The following is a 20,103-nucleotide window of genomic DNA, read 5'->3' as shown; positions in this document are numbered from 1 at the left end:
ATATGTATTATGTATTTAGTCTAGATCTTAAAGTTATAAGGATCAAAGCACTTGAAAGAAGTACTGAAATGGCTATTAAATAAAGAATTCTCAATTTCACAGTGTAGTATGGTAGAGGAGGGGAGAGGTTAGGGTGGAATTCTGTAGCAGGGTTTGTGTCAGGACATTATTAAAAGGCCAAACTCTAGATAGTTAGCATGTTTTATTTATTTCGTAGAAAAGGAAACAGAAAATAGTGAGGTTGATGAAAATATTCCAACAGCAGAAGAAGCCACCGAAGCCACAGAAGGTAATGCAGGGTCTGCTGAAGACACCACGGACATCTCTCAAACTGGCGTGTACACAGAGCATGTTTTTACGGATCCTTTGGGAGTTCAAATACCAGAAGACCTCTTACCAGTGTTTCAGTCAAGGTATACAACTTATCTGTTGCCAAAGTGCAACAGAAAAAGAACAAGATAATCTGGAGCAGGCAAAATAAATCCCCTAACTGACAATGTTGTAGGCAAAGTTGGATGGTATTACTAATTCCCATTGTGTCTTCTTCATCTGTTCACTCCAGTGCATTTTCTCTGGATATGTATTTTTCCATTTGTTTTCTGTTCTTTTCAACCTAAAAAAAAAAAAAAATCTGTCTATAAATTATATTAGCCAAAATCTTTCTGGTTTTTCTCCTTTGACTTTTGCTTTTAAATGTACTTACTATCTTCAGTTGTATTGCAAACCTTTGCCGTTTTTATCCCTACCCCTACTCTCACTCCCACTGTAGTTCATCAGAATTATCCATTGTTTAAATTTCTCATATGGATTTGAATGTCTTTTTGAATTTAGCTTCCTGGTAAATATTTTATGAGAAAATAATTTGTTTAGGTTCTTAATAGCTTGGATAATCTCGGACCCATGTGGTGAATTCTTTAACTTTCTTTTTTGCCATCTTTAAGACCTTATCAAAAGTTAATGGGTGTTTATCTACACTGAATCCTTTTTACAGGTTAATATTCTTCCTAGTATATAGAGCAACCAAGAATCTATCAACATTTAATTGTTAAGAATAAAATCATGTTTTTAGAATTAGGTTCGTTTGTATGTTTTGAATTTGATAGCTCAGTTACATATTTTTACTAAATGTGCTCTGACAATTCAGAAGAAAAGTTTAGCACACAAAACATGCATGTCTCAACTTACTATTTTCGAAAAATCTTCCTTCCCACTCCTTTGTATGGATGGTTTTAAAACAAACATCCTGTCTTTTCCCTAAAAATACTCATAAAATGCAAAGTAACTATAGGAGAGTGCCATAATCCAGTCAGCTGTATTTCATTGCCATGTCTTACCCCAGCCCAACCCAGCCCAGCCCCTTTTATACAGTATCTTGGGTCTCCTAGTACATTCATGTTGCTTCTATTAAAATTACTAAATAGGGCCCTCCCTGGTGGTGCAGTGGGTTTGAGCACAGCACTGCAAGCTAGCTGCAACTGCTTCAGTACAAGTTCGAGCCCCAGCCTTGGAGGTGATACACATGGCACAGCAGACCTCTCCTGACCCACCCGCTGCTCCCCTCAGCAGTGCATTTCAGTACATCTGCCTGTTCTGCTCCCCACTCTGTATCTGGTGAATCCTTTCACTGCCCCTGCACCTCTGGCCTGTATCCCAGTTCTGTATACATACATACATACATAAAAAGAAACCAGGAAACAGTATTGTTTTAAAAAAATTACTAAATATTTAATATAAGCATTTCACTTAGACTTTCTGGAATTTTATTGTTGAAATTTTTTAAATTGTAAGCTAAACTATAGAAATACTCAATTCTTGAAAACTGAGCATACTCAGACATTTTTCCTTTCCCCCCACCTTTACCAGTAATGACTCAGATGTGTTTAAAGATCAAATATCAGTCTTGCCCTGTGAACAAGACTTGGTGAGAGAAGAAGCCCAGAAAATGAGTAGCCTTTTACCAACTATGTGGCTTGGAGCTCAGAATGGCTGGTGGGTGCCAATTCTTTTATTGTTAAATTATATTTAGTATGTTACTTTTGCTTTTGAAATAGAAGATAAATAAAATGTGGTATAATTGACTATGAAAAAAAGTATATATGAAAGAGATTTGTATGTGTGTACATTTTGAGGTTATATTGCAACTGCTTCCTAAACTGGATGTACATTGGTTCTGAGTGATAAACTGTAGGTTTCTTTGTCACAGATTATTCCCCTAATATAATATTCTTGGAAGAGGAAGTAAATAAGACTTTAAAGACTGGGTGAAATAGAAATAGAAGATCCTGAACTGCATAGATACATACTTTGGGAAGTTTCTATAGACTAGAGTGTGTTCAGGAAATAATATCAGGGATTAAATTAGTATATTTGAATGTAGGAAGGCCCAGTTCCAAACAACTTTTTAGTAGGAAAAATCAGTCAGAAAACTAAGGATGTAGTGACTAATATTACATGGTTTGTTCACTTTCTGTTAGTGTGGGGAGCTTTATAAGATTGTGCTATTCCCAAGGTAAAACAGCACCACTAGAATACCTTTTCATTGGGGTCTAGTGCTACAAATTGAAAAGCAGACCTTTTCTGTGAAGGGTCAGATACAAATTGAACATATGGTCTCTAACAACTACTCTGCTGTTGTATTAAAGTAGCCATTACACTGATAATATATGTCAAGTTGTATGACTGTCTTCCAATAAAACTTTGTTTATGGACACTTGCTGTTCCCTTATGTAAGCCACTCTTCCCTTAGAAAGTTAAGAGTGCAGTACAATAAAATAATTTTTACAAAGGATTTTTAGCCACAAACTTTGTAAGAACTTTGTAGTATGAGCTAGCCTGAAACTTAACTGACTATGCATTATTCTACTTATAACTTACCATTCTTCATGTTTTTGTTTGCTTGAGTAATTTGTTTCTCTGCCTTAGGTCTGCCCTTTCTCTTGCTTGTTTTTTTTTTCCCCCCCCTAAGATTTCCATTACTCTTCTTTTCTCCTGAAGGAATTTTGTGGTCATTATTAGATGTAATTAATGACTTGATGTTCTTTATGCCTTACCAGTCTTGATTTTTGTTCTTGCAGTTTGTATGTCCATTCATCTGTAGCCCAGTGGAGGAAATGTCTCCATTCTATTAAACTTAAAGATTCGATTCTCAGTATTGTGTAAGTTTTATTTTAGAAATTCTTTTAAAAACCTGTATTTTGGTATAAGCTAGATTTAAGACTACTAAGCTGACTTGTATGTCATGACTATAAATCAGTATCCAAATCTTTTTCAACCCTCTTTGTGGAATTAGAGAAGTTGAGTTTGGTTGAAACCAATGAGTAAGTAAAATAGAAGACTAAGTAGAAGAAAAAATTTCCCTTCACCTGGTGATACCTCACCATATGAGTTTGTTGGTAGTTTGGGGAGAAAACTAACAACTATTAATTTATATTTGTCTTAGAATATTTTTTAGAGTTTGAATATATTGATTGGGGTATTCATTTACTAGTCCTTTTCTATATGCTGACTATCAAAAATCAGAGCTTTCCTCTTAAGGTTACAGAACCGAATTATATTAGTTCCACTCAAGCTTGTGTGTCTCGGATCTAAGGAACTTTTTTCAACAGTCTGCTATGAGAGGATCTTGGGTCAGAAAGTGAAACAGCCAAGTCACCACCACATAGACTATTTATTTAGTCCATTCTCAGTGAAGAAGAGTGTGTTCCTTTAGGTTCTGGTGTAAATCCCTCATTTATCACAGATTGACCCTCTGAGAGCTAACAGATGGGCCCTTCCGTATTCTCCAGGAGAGAGTTTTGAAATCCCCTTTCTGTTTGCAGACATGTGAAAGGAATCGTGTTGGTGGCCTTGGCCGATGGCACCCTTGCAATCTTTCACAGAGGAGTTGGTAAGCTGATACAAATATATAACACCTACACAGTCTGTTACTTTGCGAAAAAGAATTTTTAATCAGGTTGACTTCTTATGCTTTAAAGAAATGATACTAATAAGAAAAAGAATAAAGGTTTAAACTGACTTAACAGTGTATGACATCAGTAAATATGTGCGTACCTGCTTGGATGTGTTTATTAGTTATTATTATATTAATATAAGCATTGTAATACACCTGAGTGAAAACATTAACCATAATAAATAAGCAACCAGTTTCATAGTACGCTTACAGAATGATATTGAAGCATTGTTTTTTACTTATTAGAAATTAAGTGAGGTTATATGTTTTATTTTGCCAGTGTTTTGAAAACAACGTACATCTACTTTTTTTTAAGAGTTTTTAGTTAGATGAAGTTTATCATATCATAATATATATATTCTTCCCTCTTTAAGTCCAGCCTTTCTGTAATCTAAAGATGGAGGAGGGGCATAGTGTCAGAAGACCTCCCTTGAGTGAATAAAATTAAAAATAAAATTAAGCCTGTATCTCTTCATAGTTCCTTGTACATGTATTGCCCAGAAATAACTTCCTACCTACTATATTGGTGGACAAGGAAATATATAAACTTAGATATACTGAATTCAGATTTTAGCAAGGCTATGTATACTTTTAGACTTGGAGAAATGTGAAGTAGCTGATACTTAGTGACTTTTATAACTAACTGGTACTTAAAGATTGCTGGCTAATGCTCCATATCATTAAAAAGTGACCAGCTGTGATGATGGGCTGGCCCTTAATGTAAGCTTTAAAGCCTTCACAGCAACCTATGAGGAAGGTTTTATTGTCATTTTATAGATGAAGAAACTGGGGCACAAAGTTTTAGTCATTTGTTCATAGTTATTCTCCTAATAAGAAGAAACAATGGAAAACAATGGAATAAATAAACATTTTGGTAAACTGAAGCTAAAATTATATTGACAAAAAAAAACCTTTAATAGGGTTAAATTTTAAGTCCTTTTTTTTTTTTTTATAAAGATTTATTTATTCATATAGAGCTGGGGTACAGGCCAGAGATGCGGAGGGTGAGAGGATTCACCAGAGACGAGAGGGGAGCAGAACAGGCAGATCTACCAAGTACACTGCTGAGGGGAGCAGCAGCGGGCTGGTCAGGAGAGGTCTGCCACGCCACTTGGATCTCCTCCAGGGCGGCCAGGCGAGGATCGAACTCGTGGAAGTGGCTTAAGCTTCTTAGTGCTGTGCTTTAACCCGCTGCACCACCAGAGAGGGCCACATTTTAAGTCCTTCATTTTAATTCAGAAAAATAAAATGGAGACATCAGAGGGAGAATACCTGTTGACTACAAACTCAGCAGAGTTCATTAATGTTAGAAACCTCAGAAGTTGTTTCCAGAATAAGGCTGTTCCACTCTGGTAGATAGGCAATATATTAAATGAACATGGAGAAAGCAAAGTTAGGATGATAGGTCTATAAATTGTTACGTACAAAATGTATGGGAAGATTGCTTGGTTTTGAAAGGAAGATTCAGGGCAGTAACAAAGAAGTAGCCTGTGTTTTTTTGTTTTTGTTTTTGTTTTTGACAAAACTGTCTACTAATGGGCAGTTATATACAACACGTTAGCTAGATATGGGGCATATTTTAAAGACCATATAACTTCCTGAAACTAGAACAGCTACTTTGTGAGTCATTACGTTTTCTAATGAAGAAATTGCTCAAATGAAGCTACAAAGCAAAGTTTCTTGTGATTGGTTGTCATTTGTATTTCTGCCATCACTAAAATGATAGTACCCATAATTTTATATCACATCACTGTTGTTGAGAGAATGGGGATCTTTGTACTTGGTGGCAGTTTGGACCAGATGATCTAATTTTGCAATTTATAGAATAAAAAACAGTCTCTGCATATAAAAGGTATACTGAATACATGGCTGGGGGGCACTTACATCAATAAATTTAATTATACAAACCAAATAGGATGTTACTGATGCCTAAAAGGTGGTAAGTATCAACTAACAATCTATTTCTTAACTTAAAGATGGGCAGTGGGATTTGTCAAACTATCACCTGTTAGACCTTGGACGGCCTCACCATTCCATCCGATGCATGACAGTGGTACATGAAAAAGTCTGGTGTGGCTATAGGAACAAAATCTATGTCGTTCAGCCAAAAGCCATGAAAATAGAGGCAAGTTAACCCATGTTTTCTGTACTTTGTGAATTTGTATTTCCTGTAGACTAAAACTATTGTCACCTTCTTTAGAAATCACTTCCTAAATCTATAACTTGACTACTACATTGGGGTGGCATCTTTACTTTATTAGTTATATCACCTCTTGCCCCTTTTTTGGCAAGAGAGTGGGAAGTATTTTTGGTTTTAAGAAAGGGCACACATGGATGTTTAAATATGCATTTGAGTATCCATGGGGCATGGGTATATTATTTGAATATGTGCATGTTGTTATATCTATCATAATTTGAATTGGAGGATTCCCAACTCTCCACCTCCCCATGAGTATCCAGCCAAATCCATATATATTTCCTAGGCTGAGAAAAAGATTGAAGAGAACAAAGCCACTTAGCCTTGTTTCCTTTACAAAAAGTTTTGCCTCAATATGTAAGTTAATTTTAATTGTTCAGAAAAAAAAAACTTAAAGCAAGAAAATAATTAAGGTGAAATTTCTCCCTTCCATTTGTCCTAAATCACATTCACTTCCATAGAAACCCTAAAGTTGACCATTTGGTATTTTTGATCAGATTTGTGTGTGGGTTTATTTTTAAAGATTTATTTTTATTTATTTATACATACAAGAACTGGGGTGTAGGCAAGGCAGGTGTGAGAGGACTCACCAGAGATAGAGTGGAGAGCAGAAGTGGATCTACTAAAATACACTGCTGAGGGGAGCAGCAGGTGAGACAGGAGAGGTCTGCTGTCCCATATGCATCAGCTCCCTGCCAGGACTGAACTTGGCGATAGCTTGATAGCACTGAGACTTTAACGCCTGCGCCACCAGGGAGGCCCCAAATTTAGTTTTATTGAACATCACTGGATAGGATAGATGTACCAGTATTGCTTTCTTAGGTTGATATCCTATACAGTGCTGAAATTCAGTGCCCTTTAGTTTTATATTCTTTATTTAATTTTGTAGCATATATAATGCTTTTATATATGTTATTATATATAATATATAATTATATATTTATGTATAATCACATATAATATTATTTTATATATAATATAAATTATTATATGAGTAATTATATTTAGTAAACCCTACCCCCTCTTAATGTACAGGCTGCCAAATTGTTGTGCAAATTCGCGGTTTTTTTAGACACCAACTCCTGTGTTATAAAATTAACATTGTGTTTGAATGATCATTCCTAGAAATCATTTGATGCACACCCCAGGAAGGAGAGCCAAGTGAGGCAGCTTGCATGGGTGGGTGATGGTGTGTGGGTCTCCATTCGTTTAGACTCCACACTCCGTCTCTATCATGCACATACTTATCAGCACCTACAGGATGTGGACATCGAGCCTTATGTAAGCAAAATGTTAGGTAAGTTTTTCCATGCATTTTATCTTTGTCAATCAAAAAAATAGTTTTAAATGACGTCAACAAAAATTAAAGATTAAGTCGCCTCAGGAATAGTGAGCTCTTATCACTAAAAAGAGTCAGGCAGATACTCTGCCTACTCTACTGTGGTTCTTGACAGATACTTGGGATCATTTTGACTCCTTATTCCTTTATCTAACTCATTACCAGAAACTGTCAGGTCTGTCTCCAAAAATACCTTAAATCAATTATTTCTTTCTTTATCTCTATCACTGTTCCCATAGTCCTGGCCACCATTGTTCAGGACTAGCTAACCGTGAGCCTCCTAACTCTGTCTTTCCACTCCAGTCTGTTCTCTGCATAGTAACTGACGTGTAAATACCACACTGGGACATACTTGCACTTATGTAATGCCAGCCAGTTTTAGCGTCTTCTCAAGACAGGTGAAATTTTGTGACATGACCAGAGAACATAGGTGGTCTGGACTACTCTCCTTACTCACTCTACTGTGCCTACACTGACCCAAATTTAATAACTTACTTCCCATCTCAGAGCCCTCACATGTTCTGCATGCTCAGAAAGAGAAGTTGTTCTTGATCCCTTTCCACTTGGTTTGTTGGACAAAACTTAGGTGTCATACATCTGGGAAGAAACCTTTCCTGATTTCTCATTTTGACTTAGGGAGATCTTAAATCTTAAATTATCTCATACTTTTTCTGCATGGGTTTATCATTATGGTGGTTGCACCAATATAATGAGATTCTTTTTTGTGGTCTCTACCCTATGGACCACAAACCCATAAAGGGCAGGGGCCATCTCAGAGTTGTACCCTGAGCACCTGAGTTTAAGTGGTTTTTAACCTTTTTAGAACCATTCCTCTTAGAGTGGCTGATGGTAGATATATACCCTCTCCATGTGTACATCGACATAAACTAATTTCAGAGATATATTTTGACCAAAGGTTAAAAGTTTTCTAGCTTCAACTGAGTAATTAAGATTTCTTCTAACATTATGATTCTGTGGTCATATCCTTCAGTATTTATAAGTAGAACTTATGCGTGACTAAATGTTGTTTGTCTTAAGTATGTACTGTTTAATAGTTTGCCTTTCAAATCCCAGAAGCTAAGACCATTATAAAAACTCTTGAAATAAAGAGTTTTAATATGTTTGGTCTTCCCTATTTATATGTGTATGCTTGTCCTAAAATTTCTAAACTACTTTCAGACCTAAATATGCAAATAAGAGAAGAATAGAGAGTTTGTAGCAAAGGCTGTTTTTATCTATGCAAAGAAAATTAAAGCAAACCAGAATTCTTTCAGCTTATAAAATTGAAGACTATTGATTTCCAAATCTAGTAAACCTTGTTTTGTTGAAGTTTTTGTTCTGTGGTTTTGCTTATTTAGTTTGATTTTGCAGCTCCCTAATTAAATCTTGTGTCAATATTTCATAGCCAGCAGTGTGTCTTTATTTTTAAAGATTTATTTATTTAAGCATACAAGACCTAGGGTATAGGCCAGAGATGGGGAGGGTGTGAGAGGGGATTCACCTGAGACAGAGTGGGGAGCAGAACAGGCAGATCAACTGAAATACACTGTGCTGAGGGGAGTAGTGAACAAGACAGGAGAGATCTGCTGCTCCGTTTGGGTCAGATCCCTGGCTGGAGATCAGAGCTGCAATGGTTGTAGCAAAGCCCTTGCACCCTAAGGGAGGGCCCTCAGCAGCTCTTTTGAATGATAATGTAATGCCAGCTGCTTTTATAATTTTCTTTTGCCAATAACTGAATTGTCAAATAGATGGTAAAGCTAAACAAATAAAAGTTTGTTGTATACCTTTAGGAAACATCCACCAAGCTCTGGTCACATTTCTTCTCTGTTATAGTAATCCAGCTACTCAGAGGGACTCAGAACTTAAAACAGCATCTGCTCTAGTTCTCAATAAAATGTCTTCCCTCCCACTGTACAGGTACTGGAAAACTGGGCTTCTCTTTTGTGAGGATCACAGCTCTTATGGTCTCTTGCAATCGCTTATGGGTAGGGACAGGAAACGGTGTCATTATCTCCATCCCATTGACAGAAAGTAAGTATATTTCTCAATAACTGTCAGAATGCAGAATGGAGAGTTGCAGGGAATAGTTATGCCCAGAATCCAGGAAGAAGGAATTGTTTTAGTATTGGCAAATTTGTGGTAATTCACAATATCAGACTGATGGTTAAGACTTAGCTATTATTCCTTCACTATTTCTATGAAACATACAAATTCTAAGGAGTAAGTTCCCATGTACCAGGACCAGTATCTATAATATTTTTCACTATGGGATCTTCTTCTCGTTTCAGGAAACTTAGTCATGTTTCCTCTTTTAAATAAGTCAAACTCCACTTTTCTTTCTGTATTACAGTGATAATTTAGAAATATTAAACTAGAAGTATTCTAGTTTTCTTATTATCCTGGTAGTTAGTTTAGTATATATATATATTTTTTTTAAGATTTATTTATTTGTGCATACAGAACTGGGGTACAGTCCAGAGGCTCAGGGGCAGCGAGAGTCTTCACCAGAGACAGAGTGGGGAGCAGAACAGGCAGATCGATGAAGTACACTGCTGAGGGGAGCAGCGGGCGGGTCAGGAGAGGTCTGCCACGCCTTGTGGATCTCCTCCAGGGCAGGCGGGAATCGAACTCATGCAGAAGTGGCTTTTAGCTTCTTATTGTGGTGCTTTAACCTGCTGCGCCACCAGGAAGAGCCAGTTTAGTATATTTCATTTGGCTTGTTTGAGGTTTAGAAAAAGTTGTAGAAGTTTCTCAGAAGGTCATCAAGCCCTCAGGCTAGAGACAGTCATTTATTTGAAAAGGATGTGAACAGAATGTACATTGTATGTTTTTTTTTATATTATGTTCCTTTTTTTCTTTTTTAGCAAAATGTACATTGTATATTTTCCATATTATGTTCCATTACATTGATCATTCATTAAATGAGTGTTTTTGTGTTGCAAAATTCATGGGCAAGGAATGGTTTAAAAGCAAGTGCCATCAATTTATAAAATAATAAATTACCACCTCATATTTGCCCCACCTTTTATCAGAGAAAAGAGAGGACTGGAAACTGGCATATTTAGTCATTAAAATATGAGGTTCTTGATTCCAGATATATTCTGCAATCACTTAATAAATATACACAGTATTTAGACCACTTCTTATATGTTAAGAAATTCCAGAATCTTGCGTTCATTTCAGTTCTTTGCAAGAAAGTTCTATGTTGGCAAAGTTATTTGAACAGGATTTCTTAAAAAGAGGAAAAAATGGCATTTAGGAAATGTCCCATGGAAGTTCTTATACACTGAAATGGCTTTATAATTAAGAAAAGTAAAACCATAGTAATTCAAATTATCCTTTTTGATCAGAGATAGTCTATAGAGGCTTTGGTAAGAATTTTATGTTACTTGATAATATGCTGAGTTGGAGTTTATTACTTTAATTAAGAGCCAGATAGAAGACGCTGGGAGTGGTGGCTCATAGTAATGCTTCTCCTCCCTGTCATGCACCTCTCCATGTCCCCTTTCCTCCTTTCTCACTTTAGCCGTAATCCTCCACCAGGGACGTTTACTGGGGCTGAGGGGTAAGTGCAGATCCGGAACCAAACTCTTCTCCTGGCTTCTCATAGCCACTGTGAGGCTGTTTCCACTTCTCTAGAATACCTTCCTGAATGTTCCTACATGTCATTCACTGCAGTCACTGCATCGCAGCAGGTGTATTTTTTTTTTTTAAAGTTTGTTACACAGCCACCAAACTACTGCTCAGCAGCTTAGTCTATTTATCATCTTTTGTTGCAGCTGAACTTACTTTCAGACTTTGTTTTCCTTCCAATAAAAGCAGGAACATTTCTTAAAACTTCATTAATCTCCATTGTTTACCCTTATGACCAATCATGTTTCTTTCATTCACTTACTGGCACATGGAATGGGGATGTTTTGTGAGTCTGGTCACTATAAAAGAATCCAGCAAACCATCCGTCTGATGTCATGAAAAACTACTCCATTGTAGTGGTTGATTCTTTTAAGCACAGCTTTATCCTTCTCAAAAAAGATATTTCTATACAAGGATAAAAATCAGAAACTATAAAAATTTTACTTAAAAACATAACATTTAACATACAGAAATAATTAATTTTCTAAGATAATAATTAAAAACAAAAGACATTCCTAAGGCTCAAATTTATTTTGTTAACTAAAATGATTTTTTAAAAATAAATAGATATGCTTAAAAAGTTATTACTCGACTGGCAAAATCCCCTATTCCATTTACTCAGGTACTTAAAAAATAACTGGCATGCTATATATCTTTTTTTTCCAGCTTTGTCTTGAATTGGCATTGCTGTTCTTATTTTACCTCAACTGGCTGTAGCTTTTAGATAATACCATAAGGATTAACCAGTAACCTCTTATATCATTACTGTTTTTTAGAGGAAAGTATTTGGTATTTGGTTTTTCTGTTGCAGCAAATAAAACCTCAGGAGCACAGGGAAATCGTCCTGGAAGTGTGATCCGCGTGTATGGTGATGAAAACAGCGATAAAGTGACTCCAGGGACCTTCATACCCTATTGTTCCATGGCGCACGCACAGCTGTGCTTCCACGGGCACCGAGATGCCGTGAAGTTCTTTGTGGCAGTCCCAGGTGCGCTGGCGTTACTCTGCTGGAAAGTTGCTTGGCATTTTCCCTCTTTTGCCCCTCACTTCCATAACCTAAGTTCTGGAATAATAGATAATTGGAATGTAACATGTGAAAAATTCCATAATGGAGATGTGAAGAAAATGCTGTTGAGATATTTGGACAGTCATTTGAACAGTCTCTCCTCAAGGAACTTAATCCTACTTTTGAAAAGCAGTGGTTTTATTTTGTCATAGCAGAATATCAAAAGTGGACTTGGGTTGATCAAAAGGAGATCACTGTTAAGGAAGCTGCTGTATCAAAGCTGTCTGCAGAAAGAGATAGAGAACGCGCCCTGGCACCTTTATCAGTGTTGCAGCAAAAAGCAGTAGAGTAGAAGCCACCAGTCTGAACCTTCCACCTCATCACTCACAAGTTGCTGAGCCTCTGCATTCATTTCCCTAAGTGGATGTCATTACTGTCTTCATTTATAAAATTAATGAAAGTGCTTTAGGAACTACAAAGCACCACCAAGATGAAAGGTGGTAAAGGCAATGTCCAGTGAAAAGTGTTCTGTCTGTTGAGAATACTAAACTGGTGTTACTGAACCTCTTATGCAGGACCCATGGCTTCAGTTTTTTTGCCCATAAGAGGCAAATTTAGACAAAGTTCAAATTTTTGTCATACCAGCTACCTGCATCACAGGACCTCCCATCACCTATTCACCCATGTGCTATCACCATAGTCCCGTGTGCTTCCCCCCTCCCCTCCACCTTTTGATCCCATTCCTTACTCCATCCCTGTAAAATGTCTTTGGTATATAGTTGTTCATTATTATTACCCCCCATTCTTTATGCTCTCCTGCTATGAGTGAAGCCATCTGGTATTTTTCTTTTTATTTCTGGCTTATGTCTTGGTGATAAAGATTCTCCAGAGAAGCAGAACTGGTAGAATGTGTGGGAGAGGGACTGGATTACAAGCCAGAGGCTCAGGGGCGGTGAGAGGCTTCACAAGAGACAGAGAGGGGAGCAGAACAGACAGATCGACGAAGTATACTGCTGAGGGGAGCAGCAGAGGGGTCAGGAGAGGTCTTCCACACCATGTGGGTCAGCTCCTTGGCTGGGGATCGAACTTGTGCTCTAGTAGCCTCAGAGAGCTTCTCAATGTGGTACTTTAACCCGTTGCACCACCAGGGAGAGCCCTGATTGTCGTTATTGTAATATTTGGTTGTTGGTATTTGTAATTTTCATCATCTCCAGGTCAGCTCACACTCATTTTCATTTTCCCAAGGGTCTCCCAAAGATTAAATGTACATGATCCCTTAACCACTTACTCAGTGTTCTTGGCCACATGGTAACAATTTCCTGAAGCATACATCATGTATGTTTGTACAGATTTTCTTTGGGATAAATTCCCTAGAAAAGGAATTGCAGATAATAGTGGTTTCTTGCCTTTTTTTTTTTTTTTTTTTTTTTTTGTGCATACAGAACTGGGGTACAGGCCAGAGGCTCAGGGGCGGCGAGAGGCTTCACCAGAGACAGAGTGGGGAACAGAACAGGCAGATCAATGAAGTACACTGCTGAGGGGAGCAGCGGGCGGGTCAGGAGAGGTCTGCCGCGCCATGTGGTCACCTCCGGGGCAGGCGGGAATCGAACTCATGCGGAAGTGGTTTTTTTAGCTTCTCAGTGCTGTGCTTTAACCCGCTGCGCCACCAGGGAGGGCCAGGTTTCTTGCCTTTTTTTTTTAGAAAAGAAAATGTTGAAGAGTCCATTTATTGCCCACTAATCTCATTTCCTTCACCTTTTCCTCTCCATCTATAACTGCTATCCTGAGGTTGATGTGTATCCTCTTGCCCCCTTGTTTTATATTTTTCCTACATTTAAACATATCTGTAAACAACACATGGTATTTTTGATGCTTTTCAATTTAACTGTTAGGTTACACACCACATTTGCAAATTGCTTTTTATTTTTTAGAAATGTGTTTACACTTATACATAAAATCTATTGTCCATGTAACTACATTTTATTCGTTCTCTGTGCAGAACCTCTAGGGTTGTTCTCCTCCTCCCTCCCCCACCATGCACTCCCACCCCATTAATTAAAAAACAGTTATGCAGCCCATCTTGTGTAAGACTTTCCAGGTGGATATCTGCCACAGAGTGGAATTGACCATATTGTTGTTTGTTGTGAGGCCAGTTGGTCCTAAGGATTAAACCATTTGGGTTGGTCTGATCGTGCCCGGGTAGCCTCACTATACTCTTACTTCTGTGATGGAACTGACCACTCATCTAACAAGTGCTCACTCTTGGGCTTAATTTCTTTCAGTTGAGTAAATCACAAATTAGATATAGTTTTTGTTCAACTTTCTGGAAATATTCAGAAGAAAATAAGTCTCCCTGACCCCAGTCTGTGATAAATAATATTCACTTCTCTTCCTATATAAATAGGTCAAGTTGTCAGTCCACAAAGTGGCAGTGGTGGCACAGATCTAACAGGTGATAAAGCTGGGCCGTCAGCACAGGAGCCTTGCAGCCAGACACCCTTGAAGTCTATGCTTGTCATCAGTGGAGGAGAGGGCTACATTGACTTCCGAATGGGTGAGTGATTGGCTCTGAATGCAGTTTCCACTGTCTTGTAACTTAGATTTTCCTCCACTATGAGAAAGATCTACTCTTGATAAGTGATACCTAGGAAGTTCTCTTTGAATTTTTACTTGGAAAAGGACTTTATTATTATTTTTTATTACATTTTCTTTCATTATTTTCCTTTGTGTTTCTTTTTATACTAAAGTGTATTTTCTGGAAGGAGTATTAGAAGACAGCAGGGTTTGGTTATACATCGAGATCTACGTGAAGAGCATAAGACATGGAGTAAGAAGCTCTTAAATCATTCAACCTCCTGCAAAATGGAAATATATACTCTTTAGGGTTTTCCCTTTTCCACTGTTTTTTGTTTTTGCTTTTCAATATTTTAAAAGGACAGATTTATTATGAAAATGAAAGAAGAGGATGCTTGTACAGATACAAGCAGGCATGGGAAAAAACTTCTTCCACTGTTTTTAGTTGACATTATGAAAGTTTTCTTTTATTCAGCTGAAATTTAGATGAGACACATTACACAAAAGTCTAGGAGATCAAGTTGTCACTAGGTTGTGCCAGAATAATCCTACTCTTTAATAATAAGATTGGCTGATGCGAGCTTATCGAGGAGAGTGTGGGCCTTATAGCATCTCATTATCATATTGACTCTGCTACTCCTGGAGAGCCTCTAGCCTGTTACCTCCCCGTGGCCTTTATTCATATTCACCATGCACAGTTCATTCATAAACCATCTTAAACCTGAAAATAATGGTAAAAACAAAAAGCCAATATATTAAGTGATGAACCTGTCATCACATTGTCCTGTGGGGAGACAATCTTGAGTGTTTACGAGCTGGTATCTGCTATCTTCCATTGGACAGTTTCACTCTCACTGCCAGTAAGTGTGAGTTGTTTGGGTTTAGCTGATCTATGTGCTCTGTCCCTATGCTTGCATATTTATTGTGCTTTCCATTCTCAGTTCTTTGTTTGAAATAAACATGTAGGCTGTCCATTTTGGACAGCATTGGACAGTTTTGCCTTCTTAGCTTCACAGTTCTATTAATTTCAGTACATAGACATTGGGATGAACCCCCAATATATTGTAATAAACTCTTTTTCTATAAATATAGTCTGATCCTGACTTCTGAAAGTGCAACCTTCAGAAAAGAGTGTCAGTGATGAGTCTCACTGGTTGCACTTCTTTTGCAGTGCTTAATGGGAGTCAGACAAATTGTGGGCATGAACTAACTCTGAGCAGCATGTCTGACATACATCATCCTACATACCCCACGCTCACCCTAACAAGTCTCCTATCATTCACTAGGTGATGAAGGTGGAGAATCAGAACTTGGAGAGGACCTTCCACTTGAACCTTCTGTCGCCAAAGCTGAGAGGAGTCACTTGATAGTGTGGCAAGTGATGTATGGCAGTGAGTGAGCCCGCAGGAAAAAGGTGAGACGGAGAAGCCGTCTCTTCTGCATGGTTTATTTTCCCTTTTCCCATTTATTTAATGCTCTCTTTGTGAAATGAGTTTCACCAGATACTGTGTGAGCATTTTATTTCCTGTTAACTTTATATTACAAAATCTGTCCTACTGTAACAATACAGAACTAGCTGTTTTACTGCACCAGTGTTATAGGCAATTTCAGTATGTTATGAACAAATCAAAGAATGTTTACTTTCTGCAAACTGGTGAATTACAGAAAGCAATCCAGATGTGGTTTATGCTGCCACAACTAATGTCACTCACTTTGATGGGGTCACTTTTTAGCTGTCACTAATAATGGAATTAATAGAAACACTTGATAAATGAAACTGCTACTAAGTACAATAGTAAAGTTTTCCCAATGTATTATAAAATTGACACAAACTAATATCAGGTGGATTATCAGGATTTATCTAAATGTCCGGAGAGGGCTAAAAGCTAACTGTAAATTACTTTCACTTTCAAATCTGACAAATCTTGTTTATATGGTATATAAAACTTTGTTTTCTTCAGATTTTGGGGGTTTTATATTAAAGAAATTAAGACTACACTATTTAAATAAAAATTTCCTGTTTCTGACTATTAGAGCTCCAAAGTTTATGAGGTCTGCTTCTCTATAAATATTCTGATTTTTTTAAGACTAGTCTCACTCACTTCCACACTGACATGTCTGAAGTAGTATTATCATATATATATGAAGGAGATATGCTTCAGCAATGGGAGGATTTTTTTCTACAGGAAATTATGTTTTGGATTATTGTGCTAGGAGCCAGTGGTGACTAATCAACTTTTATCCCTGTAAAAAATTTACCTGTTTACCAACTGTTCTTGGACTGCCTTGCTGTTAGAGGAGAGGCTAAGTGGCGATAGTGTGTGGCCGGATGATCTGAATTAGGAATTTGGCAAAAAGTGGTATTTACTCTGGAGCTGTATAAAACTACAGAACAGCTAGCACTTGATATTTTGTATGTAAATGACACATTTAAGCTTTCGTGCACTTTCGAGATTAAAATGCCATCTTCAAAGAGGAAATTTATGAGAGCGGGAAAGGCAAAGCCAGTGTACCACAGAAGTACAAGTTGAATTAACAGCTCTATTCACAATGCCCATTTGAAAAAAGAAATAGACTAAGGTCTAAGTTTAACTGACTTTCCTGTTTAAAAGGTTTGTAAAAACCACTATCCTATACTTTTTTCCCCTGATCACACTTCTTAAAAATGTTATTTTCCATTTCCTGCACATTACTTTAAGCAAAGCTAAATAAAATTTAAGTGCTATTCTAAAGATAAGCCTATTTGGTAAGGCCCCCCTGTTATAAAGAAAAGAAAGCAAAGAAGTCTCAAATCATCTCATCATTCTTAAGTGCCAGGTATTTGTTTTCTGAACTACCCTGCAAAGAAAGCTAAGAGCACACCAGTGCCTTGTAAGCATTTTCATGGCACGGGAAACCATTGGGGTTTATACCAAGCTGGAGCGGCCTTTGGCCACATGTCTAAGTGTACAATAACATTGTGGCCACTTTTGATGACTGGAAGAAAGCAATTTTCTGGTAAAAGTTGTATTAAAAAGGTAATTTTTGTTTTCAGTCACTTCCAGCCACCAAAATTTAGGCTACTTTCCTAAAGTTATGGTTTTATGTTAAATTGAAGTCACTTTGGCAATATCTTTTTAAAAGTTAAACATTTTTGGAAATGTTGTACAAATTCACATGAAAGAGGCACCAAAGTGTTTGGAAATTTTAGTCCCATGCAGCAAACATCCCAGCCTTTTACTTGTTTGTATGACCGAATGTATTTTAGGAAATCAGGACTTAAAAATACAAACTTGTTATGATGGTTGTAATTGCTCTTTTTAAACTTACTGGCTTTAACTTAAGGAACATAGGTATCTAGTTATTTTATCTAGGCTATCCGTGATCCTGCTAATCAACTTCAGGGACTAGAGAGAATACAAAAAGAAGCCTGTGTATGTTGTTTTAGGGGTGTTTGTAATTTCAGTTAAATATTTTCTACAGATTGCTTTACTTCCCTCTTTTCCCCCATAATAAATTTATATTCTTGTAAAAATCACTGTGGTCAAAATGGTGACCTTTTGAAGAAAATGCCAAATGTAAGCTTCTTCTATAGTAAAGTGGTAAATTTGCCCGTAGCTACCAGGTCAAGGGCAGAGAAGAGGCTTGCATAACTTGGGTTTGGCTTCTCTGTTTGAGAAAAAAATATTTTATTTATATATATATATAAATTGGAAAAACTAAGGGATGCTGGAGAATTTCTCATTTGTTACACTTGGGTTATTACGTGTGAGGTTGAACCATGTAAAATTACTGATGTTCAACCATGGCTGTTCTCCAAGAACAGCAATATCTACCTAGTACTCGTAAGTGTAGGTTGCAGTCCCTGTAAGGCCAATAGAGAATATTCTCTAGGGACTCAGCTTTGAGAGTGTGTTTCTCTTATGTGCACCTAATTTTTTTTTAATAGGAATAACTATTAAATCTATCTTAATGCACATCAGCTTGTGAAGAGTGTAAGATATTTTGAGCACAAAATATGCAGCACATAACTTTTCAGATTGTGTTTGCATGGAAAAGGGTAAAATGCATTCTCCCAGTTGCTGTATCGTTCATTTCTTACGAAGCTCTTCCTATGTTTGAGAATAGAGCCTCTAACATAGGCTGCCTTAGTAACAAGACAAAGCAAATGTCGCATATCAAACGGTCCTAAAGAAAGTGTGTCTTGCAAATGCTGTGGAACTGAGTATTTATTTCCCTGTGAGTATTATGATCATTACCAAAGGACTCAACCAGATATAGGGCTCTGAATTGATCATGTTGAGAAAGGGACTCATTTGGTCCCAACTTATAACACGGAGAGAGTAGAGAAGAAGAGAATTCAATGTGGAATCAGATGCTTTTCTAACAAAGCTCTGTTGTTTTGTAACACTGACTGTCCTTTTCTTTCTCTTTAAAAATTAAGTTTTTATTAATTTGTCTTACATTTCTCAATATTTGAATATAATTTAGCCATTTTATGTTCTAAATTTGTTTTTGTCCTGACATTTTATCTCCAGAATTTTTCTTGCTTCTATAATCTGAAAAATGGTTCTAGAATGTCCCACTTGCTATCTTAGAGGCTGAGGCTTCATTTCTAAGAGCAAAAATGCTCATTTAGCAATGTAGTTATTTCAGTATTTATTTCTATTATGGAATCCCTGGGGTTCGGAATGTAACTTTGTACATGAAATATATATAAATATGTATATGAAACATATGTGAGGTTCAGTGTGTTTTGTTTTTGCCTTTCCTAGGGTCTGAATTTTGTTTTTATTTGAAAATCCAATAATCAAACTTCATTTCTGAGGATAAGGACCATTACTGTGTGCACTGGCTGAAGGTGAGCAGTGGAGAATGCTCACCAAAAACGTGCCTTTTTAGCTCACGTGTTTAAACAAGATGTGAGTAATAGACAATAGGGCTTTCTAGAAATGCGGGAATGCTGAGTAACAGCCCACACGTGATGGTAAGGCATACCATTTGCCAAATTACTCAATCATCACAGGCAGGCTGTAGTGAGATGTTAATAATATGGTGTGCTTAGTTTGTTATCCATTTGCTTGGGAGAGACTCTGGAAGGAAGGATGATGATAAAACTAATCATGCGGTAGCACAGTGTAAACGCCATTTTCAATGTAGTGGCATGTTCTGTAAACAGGAAATGTGGGCTTCTGACGTGGACTTAACATTCAGCAGCAGCCTTTTGTTGAGAAAGGTGTTGTAGTTAGGGGACTTCTCCAAATATCTTAAATATAAGGTGAATACTGTTCAGTCTGTAGCTTGTTCTCCTTTGTAATATAGTAGTGTAGTGTCGTGTAGTGTAGTGGGAAGGAAGGCTGTAGACCTGTCCGACTGCCCCTGTAGTGACCCTAGGCAAATCAGCTTAACATAGCACCCCACAATCA

The 20,103-nt window shown here is 37.2% G+C and overlaps 1 protein-coding gene across 13 annotated transcripts in view; it reads left to right on the top strand.

Moving 5' to 3' along the window:
• Positions 1-19,409, top strand: part of SPAG9 (sperm associated antigen 9) — an 83,782-nt gene extending 64,373 nt beyond the window's left edge. For 8 of the 13 annotated variants that reach the window (XM_004684381.2, XM_012726331.1, XM_012726330.1 and 5 more), the window contains 11 exons: positions 218-413; positions 1,864-1,989; positions 3,075-3,155; positions 3,819-3,886; positions 5,926-6,074; positions 7,272-7,443; positions 9,403-9,516; positions 11,012-11,050; positions 11,930-12,106; positions 14,529-14,678; positions 15,985-19,409. In XM_004684381.2, the coding sequence (XP_004684438.1) occupies positions 218-413; positions 1,864-1,989; positions 3,075-3,155; positions 3,819-3,886; positions 5,926-6,074; positions 7,272-7,443; positions 9,403-9,516; positions 11,012-11,050; positions 11,930-12,106; positions 14,529-14,678; positions 15,985-16,097 (1,385 nt within the window). In that variant the 3' untranslated portion in view covers positions 16,098-19,409. The remainder of the gene's footprint in view (positions 1-217; positions 414-1,863; positions 1,990-3,074; positions 3,156-3,818; positions 3,887-5,925; positions 6,075-7,271; positions 7,444-9,402; positions 9,517-11,011; positions 11,051-11,929; positions 12,107-14,528; positions 14,679-15,984) is intronic. The other 5 variants (XM_004684382.2, XM_004684380.2, XM_004684379.2 and 2 more) reach the window with 1 other exon arrangement.
• Positions 19,410-20,103: the final 694 nt, after the last annotated feature.

Source organism: Condylura cristata, unplaced genomic scaffold (assembly GCF_000260355.1).
Source record: "Condylura cristata isolate star-nosed mole 26May11 unplaced genomic scaffold, ConCri1.0 scaffold00017, whole genome shotgun sequence".
NCBI lineage: Eukaryota > Metazoa > Chordata > Mammalia > Eulipotyphla > Talpidae > Condylura > Condylura cristata.
This window is presented reverse-complemented; position numbering and strand designations above follow the sequence as displayed.